Genomic DNA, 8,648 nt, shown 5'->3' on the forward strand with positions numbered 1-8,648 from the left:
GCAAGCAGTGCGAGCGTCGTGGTGTCGAGTGTGTCGGATACCAGATACATCTGAAATGGGTTGAGATTAGCGATATCAGCCCGGATAGCCAATCTGCAAGCAAGAGCGTCATCAAACCCCGAAGTTCTTTGACGATTTGTCCATCAAAAAAGTCGGCCGCGTGTAGGAAAAAAGCTATCCCCCCGACATCCGTAGCACGCAGTCTGTCAGTGGGCCCGAAACTTCATTCGTCGTCAGATGCCTTCATTTTCAGACACTAGGCCGACTCTTTGCCGGATCTTATATATCTGTTGGTATCCCTATTACAGGGTAGTTAGTTCGAACCGTAGTTAACGAAGAGATTAATTAAACTATATAAATATCTGCGTAGGTATAAAAAAGAGGTTCTAACCGTAGGTTAGGCTAGCTACGATAATTATAAATAGGGCCCCTAATTAGCCCCTGCGCAGTCGGCTATATACCGTAGTTAAATTAAACTTCTAATCCGATACTAACTTTCTCTTTCTTTTATCGATTTAACTACTATAGTTAGAGGTATAATTCGACCTCGGGCCCGTTTACTAAGTCGTCTCTTTTTCTCCCTTTTCTTTACTCTTTTTATATAACCTATCCCTCTATTCGTATAATAACTTTTTTATTACTTACGAATTACTCTAATCCCTTATTTAGTACTATTTTTATAAAAGCGTTTACGAGGTTATTTTTATTATTAATCTAACGAATCTCGAGTATTTCGCGCCTTTTATATAATTACCTAAGGGCTATAATATCGATTATAAGCCTCTTTTCCTTTATCGTTCTTAATTTAACGAGGTATTTATATAGTAAGTAGGAATCTATATAAATAACCGTTAAAATAAGTAAAAAGCTAATTCGATCGGTAATCTTCTTTAGCGTTATTAAAATCGTATAAAAGAGATTAACGCCGTTAATTATATTATAAACCTTTAACGCTAGTACACTTCTCGTTACCTACTTACTTTTAGTTAATAAGTAATAAATTATATTACCGTATATAATAAATTCGCTCTCGCTTATACTCTCGTTAACTAGGATAATAATATACCCTAATTACGAAGTAAGGTCGTTATTATTCGTAAATAACCTATCGATAAAGACGTAAAGCTTGCTAGTTATAAGGTCGATTAGGTAATAGACGAGACCTCGATTAAGATTTATCTACTACTACTTAAGCTGCTTATTAAGTACTTTAACGTCTCGTTTAGTTAGATCTATAGCCTACGCTACCCTAACGTAATTAAAAGTCGCCTCGGGCTAATAAATACTTATAATATATACCCCTTGCGCGAGCTTAGTTTTATACCGCTTTTTAACGTTAGTTATATTTAAATCGACGAGGTTAATCTTTTTACCCTACCCCTTTTATTAAAAAACGACGGGTTCCTTTTTAATTATAAGAATCCCGCTGTTAAATATTAAGGGGGTATTTATTATAAAGACCTCTTTTAGCTTCGCTACGAAGCCCGCTTTTTAAAGCTCTTTATCCTCCTTTTTTATAAAGTTAATATTAAATAGGCTTAATATATCGTCGGTCTATATTCCGACGATCTTAAATTAGTCGCTTTTATACTCCGTAATTAGTAGGCACGGGTCGTACGTAGAGGTAACTATTAATAGTTAATTAATATAAAAATCGTAGTAAGTGGCCTACTAATAGGTGCCCGATTTTACGAGCCTATATAGTAGCTTAAGTACTTTAATAATCGTGCCTTCTAGGTACTTACTAGCTATTTCTTTTAGTAGATAGGCTAGGATTCTCCTTATAAGCCCTGTGGCCGATTAGGTATAGGCCTAGGTAATATTACGGTTCTAAATCTCGTATCCCTTCTTCCGTAGCGATATTATTAATACTATTATTAATCGTTAGCTATAGCGCTATATAGTGGGCGATTATATAAGTAGCGTCGCCTTTTTAACGTCGCCGTACCCCTAAATTACGTATCTAGACTTCTTATATAGCTAAGGTGTTCCTTTCTTTTTAAATTTTACGAACTATTCGTAATTTAAATATGCGGAGGTTTATATGTTTTTCTAGGTTATATAAGATAAATCGATAGACCCCTCGATTATAAAGAGTGTCTATTTTAATAAGATCTAATCCCTTATACGGCTTTTTAGTAGTTATAATTACGCCTTCTTTACGTAGTTTAACCGCTAGCTCGAAATCGGCTTTCTCTTTTACTATATAAAAGGTATTAATTACCTCGTCGCTAGTAATAAATTGCCGTATTAGGGCTTGCCGTCGTAGTCTTTTATAACGTCTCGCTAGTAGTATTAATGCCCTTTTAGTAATTTTCTTTTCCTCGTTATTTATTAGTACTACTACGACGATTTCGTCGAGGATAATTTCTTATACCTCTACTACGGGTTATATAGTTTCCCCTAGCTCTTCTTCTTCTTATAGGTTAGAAATTACCTCGTTAAGATCTATATAGTACGGTCTAACTACTATAATTAATACTTCGAGTAGCTAGTCGCGATCTCTTATAACTATATAAGAGCGCTCGTTAATAGAAATTAACTTATATAGCCTAGTTTATTATTAGGTAATTTCGTACTATACTCGTATATCCGAATTTAGTAGTATATTTAAATTATCCCCTATATCGGGCCTATTGCGCGTAGTAATTACCTTGTTAATTTACCTTTTTATACTTACTTTGCGCAGTGCTTATATTATTTTTTTAACTACTTAGGCTCGTTAGCTTATGCCTAGCGACGGTAGCGAGGCTAAGGTTATTTTTAAATATGCTCTAAATACTAATAGCGTTAATATAAGTCCGTTAGGCCCTATAGTATCGTTATAGTATTTAAGTACTATTTAGAAGCATTCGTCGTTAGTAAAATCCGGATTTTCTTTTTTAATAATTCTAAACGCCCTTTTTAACTACTAGTATGCCCTTTTTACTTTTTTAATACTATAGTGCGCTTTAACGGGTACGACTTTTAGCTATATACCGTAGGCCGTCGTATTATCCTTAAATTCTGCCGACTTAAAGCTAGTACTAGCGTCGGTTCTAATACTATCTAGCGGTCCTTAGTATATATCGATCTAGTTTTTTTATAGGGCTGCCTATACTATCTTTACTTATAAATCCTAGAGGAATTGCCCTACTTAGAAAGATATAGCTACGTCGATTATATATAGTACTAGCCGACTATTTAAATAGAAGATATCGACGACTATTTCCTAGTTAAAGTTGAGCTTATTACACAATTTAAACTTAAATCTGCGTAGGCTCTGCGTATTTATTTAGTATTAATAATATACTTTTATTAACTACTCTAGCGCCCCTATTTCGATATTATTATTACTTAATTATTTTAAGAGGTTATATAGCCTCGTAACCGACAGGTACCCGAATCTCTAGTATAGTCTTCTAAGCTTACTTTCCGTTAGGTAATTAATCGACTTTATATTATTAATAAGCTTTATAAACGCATGCCCCCATCGTCGTTCGACTATCTTAAAGTGCTTACTACTAGAGATTCTGTTCTTTGTATTATCGAATATAATACCTAGTTAATCTATATTTTTTAAATATAAGAGAAATAGGGTATTAACGGGTAAAATATAGAAAGTTATCGTTCCGAAGTATGTCTTTATTTTTATTATACCTAGGGCGACGATTTCCTTATCTAAGCTAAAACTAATCCTCGTAATACTTACCGTTAACGTATTAAGCGTTACTAGCGCGATCTTCTATAGTGCCTAGAATTACCCTTTTTTTTTAGTTAACTATTACAATACCTTAGTATTTAGAATAATCCTATAAAAATTATCTAGGCCGTACCTTTTGCTTATATAAAATACTTATACGAGCTTAGTATTTAAAGGATCTAAGTAGTATAAAAAGGACCCCTCTAGCTACCCCTAGATTTGCTTAGTATTATATTCCTTTTTTTTAAATATCGAGAGAGATAGCGTCTTCTCTTTAATTATTAAGAGAATGGGCTTTGGCCCTATTAAATTCGCCCTTTCGGCCGCCTCCGTATCCGTTATCTAAAGGACCTTCCCTTACTATTTATAAATAAAAGCCTATTTATTAAGAGCTTTTACTACCCTCTATTTGTTTAGTTTCGTATATCCTCCGGAGGCTAACGGGGCGAAAAAAGAGTAGTTAATATCGTCGATTTCGTCGTAATCTAATTTATTAGTATAGGGGGTAAGATCTTCCTTATCTTCCGAATCTCTTATGGGGGGTATATACTTTAGGCCGCTACTTTAGCTACCGTTACTAGGTTCTATATCCCTAGATCTGCCCTTATATATAACGAGGAATTAGTTAAACCGACGAGGGCTAGTTTTACTATTTACTACCCTCGACTTTTTATACTATTCGTACGATTTAGTACGCTCTTCTTTAGAGTAGTTACTTAACTAATATCTATTTTCTTTATAAATATAGTATTGCTTTTTTTATTACCCTGCCCGTAAGTTAAATCTCTACTTATTCGACGAATTTAGGCCTCCTTATTAGCGATTACCGTATCTAGCCTCTTTTCCCTTTTTATTATACGTTCGATCGACTTAATATTACTAATAAGGGCCGTCGTATGCTTAGAAATAGGTTTAGCGCGGTATTTTTATTTTAATATTAAAGCTAGATCTTAGCTTTGAGTAAAGCGTCTCGTAGTCTTTGGGTGCTTAATATAGGGTGATTTTTATTTTTAATATACGCTAGATTACGGTATAAAAATATCTAACTTTCCGCTCGTTTATCCTCTTATTTAGCTAGGTTTTCGCTAGCTTATTAATTCGATCGATAAGCTCTTTAAGGATCTTTACTTATAATTTGCCCTCTATTATCTTAGCTATAGATACGAAAGAAATCGCTCGTAGCTTAAATAGGAGCTCTAGGTTCTTATCGTAGGTTTTAAAGCGGCTTCGGATTGCGTTAATTATACTAAGAAAGTCGTTTCGATCGAGATTACGTACTACTTCGTAGTAATAATTAAAAGCTTTACTTATAAGTACGATATTAATTACTAAATAGTACTAGTGTTCCCTAATTCCGACTTTTTTATAATAATCGTAAAATATTGTTAGGGTTTTTTATAAGACCTTATACTTCCCCCCAGAGTATAATTTCTTTTTTAAAAAGATCTTTTTAAGGTCTATAAATTGCCTCGTATTCGCTACTAGATTTTTAGTATTTATATACGAACCCTGCGTCGCTACGTACTATTAGTAACTTCGGGTCGTTTACCTCCTTTTTTATTAGCCGATCGGCGCCGAATTTCGTATTAGTAGCGGTAACGAGTTATAGATCGAAATAGGTAGAATTGTTAATTATCGTACTTCTAGTATTATATTTTGCCCCGGTATATCCTTTTATAATAATAGATTTCCGTTAGTAATTATAAAGAGGAAATCTAAGTCGTTTACCCTTTTTCTAAATTCGTTAAAGCAATTATACGCTCTATCGACCTATACCTAGTTTTATAATATAAATTCCTCCTCTATAATTATTATTATTAATATTTCGTATAGCTCTCGTAATTATAATTACGCTAGTAATACCCCTCGCCCGTAGAGGAATCTATTAACTACTTTTATAATTCTTAGGCTTGCGCTTATGAACTATTTATCTAGTTAGTAGCTAAGGTTGTCTATAATCTTATAAAATAGGAGTTACCCCTATAGCCCCTTTTTTTTATAGACCTTAGTTAAATAGATTAATACTACGTTAATTTACTCGCCGTTAGGCTAATCCGCGATTCTATATATCTATATCCCTTAATAATCCGGGTTAATATTTACTTACTTATAAAGGATTAAGATTTTATTTAAGATCGGGTTTTATCCTCTTTTTTTTTACCTTAACTTACTAAGGGTCGTGCTCTAGCTTATGCCTATATTAGCGGTTATTAGTATATTTAATCTTAATAAGGATATATTTAATCCGCGCGCAGGTCGTAGCAAATCTATGCTTTTACTACTTAACGAATTTATTAGGGTTTAAGAGATTCCCGCTTCCTCTCGCTATTTTGCTACTATTCTCGTTTTTACTATTTTTAGTAATTACTACTATCTTTCTAAATCGCTAGCTATCGTACTTACTAAGATCCTCTTTTTTATTTAATAAAAAAGGGTAGGTTTTAGTAGTTCTTTTTAATAATAATAGCGGCAGACGTTTATATTACTATAAGAAAATATAGTAATTAGTCTCGGGATCTTTACTAGTTACCGATTTCCGCTATCCCGTATATTTCTAGCCTCCTAAGCCTCGTGCTCTTTATAATTTCTAAATAGCTTCCTTAGTTAATTTCTCGAAATTAGTAATCTCGTGCCGGGAGCTAGTATAAAAAAGAAGCCCTTTAGCGGCCCTCTAGAGGATTCTTTTCTTTTCCCCTTAGATCCTCGTCTTTTTAGCCTTTTTTTAGGTTAATAATAACTCTAGCGGGAGGTCGCAAGACTACTTTAAAATAGCCGCCTTTTTCCTAAGTTAATCTTTAAGATCCGTAATACTCTTAGTTCGATACTATTAGGACCTCTAAATCCCCTCCTCTCTCGTTAAACCGTCCCTTATATTATATTCCTAAGTAATACCCGGGGGGTAGTTAAGGGAGCTACGAGGAGGTTGTCTAGATCGCGGGCTTAAGGTCGTACTTATAAAATCTTCGTAATAATAGACTTTCCTATATACTATAAATCTCTTAGCTTAATAACTCCTATAGGGTTACTTTTATTACTAAATAAGAATATCTACGTTTAGAGATCCCCTTCTTCGATCGCGCGGTGCTCTTTTATACCGTACTTTTACTAATTTAACTAGTTAATTTCTAATTATAGGCCGGCCGCGGAAAAATCGTTTAATAAAAAAGCTACTCAGGGTAACGGTAAAAGGCTAGTTACTTAAGTAGTTCCGTTAATTAACGTAGTTTAACGTAATAAACGTCGACCTCTCGTAGGTAGTAAAGGGCTACGATTACTCGATTCTATATAGTATTTAAAAATCGCCCCCTTTTTCGTCTACTTCCGTAAGGTTAATTAGTACGAATCTCCTATTTTATATAGTATTAAGAGGTCGTCTCTTCTGCGTAGCGAGATACCTTACCGATTTATAATAATAGAATTTAATTACTAATTAGTATTAATATCCCTATTATAAAGTAGTTAGTTCGAACCGTAGTTAACGAAGAGATTAATTAAACTATATAAATATCTACGTAGGTATAAAAAAGAGGTTCTAACCGTAGGTTGGGCTAGCTATAATAATCGTAAATAGGGCCCCCAATTAGCCCCTGCGCAGTCGGCTATATGCCGCGGTCGAATTGGACTTCCAATCCGACAATATCCCAACCCTGAAGAATACGCTACCATACGGCAACCATATCTTGCCTTTGTCTGGAAGGAGAATTCCATCCTTCTTCCAGCGGTCCTGGCTGCCGGGTCCGCCCATCTTTACGCACTCGGGAAGCTCAAACATGCAGAAACTCTCGAAAGGAAACAGAGAGCACTCTCCACAATGGTGGCCTGCGTAAAGCAGCCTAGAACCATATCGAATCCCCAGTTTCAGACGTCGTTCCCAGTGTATTTGAGTGAAGAGGCGATTGCAGCATCAGCAGCGCTCGTTGGCATGGAAATCATGCAAGGGTCACATACACCATCAATCATCCCTCTTCTTCGAGGCCTTAAAGCGCAAATGCAAGAAAGACACAATTTACGACAAAGAGTGGCCGCAAATTGGCCAATCGAAAAGGACACTCCAATGATGGCAGTGAACGTCAAGATGAGGGCTTACATCGACACGTTCTGCTGCGTACCTTGCGCAACACACCCGGTCTTTGACGAGCAGGCCTGGCAAGATCTCATCCTCCCAAAATGTCAAGACTGCTCTGCCGCCAATGGGCCAGACATTGTTTTCGGCTACTCGATGCGCATCTTGCCGGTGATTGGAGCAGCAGCCTCGCTGGTTGACGACTTCTTCCAAACGATGATTATGCCCGAGGACTTTGTCTCTTCTCGATGTCATCTCCTAGAAAAACTTGAATCAGCTTGCCAAGATCTTCCACCTCCTCAACATCAGCCAGATCCAAATACTGATCCATCGGCTCCGCCAACGAGTCTCAAAATCCGCGATGCCAACGCCTGCATCGCAGCCGCCCGGGCCCACAGCCTGGCAACACAAATCTTCCTGCTCCGCGCGGACGAGGGTGACTCAAGCACGTTGGCAGCCGAACGTCCCACAAAGCATCCCCTGGCTTTGGTGGAGCAGCTATCCGACGCCGTTGCCGCCGTGCCGCTCGACACGCATGCGGCGACCATGATGGTTTGGCCCGTGTTTGTGCTCGGCTGCGAGAGCATGGCGGTGAGCGCACGGCGGTATGAGGTAGAAGACCTGTTTGAGAGGATTATCGACAAGCAGAAGCTTCTCGATATCTCAGTGGCGCTCAAGATGCTGCGGGAAAATGTTTGGACGGGCGGTGTGACAAACACTGCGAGCCCTGCGAGTAATTTGTCCCCTGCAGAAGAGCCGTGTCGATATACACAGAATCAGTGGGTCAAAATGTGTTGGAAAGAGCGGCTGCAACTTTGTTCGGCATAGGAAAACTACATGTACCTTACAAGTCTGCAATGACCGCAGATCTCACGACTGTGCGTGCAATCTATGACGCAGTAA

General features: G+C 37.0%; 1 protein-coding gene across 1 annotated transcript; it reads left to right on the forward strand.

Annotated features, from left to right (window-relative positions):
* Nucleotides 1-7,493: 7,493 nt before the first annotated feature.
* Nucleotides 7,494-8,648, forward strand: CLUP02_11177 (uncharacterized protein; the record flags this gene model as incomplete). The annotated part of the gene is made up of 2 exons (XM_049290145.1): nucleotides 7,494-8,528; nucleotides 8,613-8,648. 2 exons carry the CDS (start codon nucleotides 7,494-7,496, stop codon nucleotides 8,646-8,648), a joined length of 1,071 nt encoding a protein of 356 aa, XP_049147290.1.

Source organism: Colletotrichum lupini, chromosome 5 (genome assembly GCF_023278565.1).
Source record: "Colletotrichum lupini chromosome 5, complete sequence".
NCBI lineage: Eukaryota > Fungi > Ascomycota > Sordariomycetes > Glomerellales > Glomerellaceae > Colletotrichum > Colletotrichum lupini.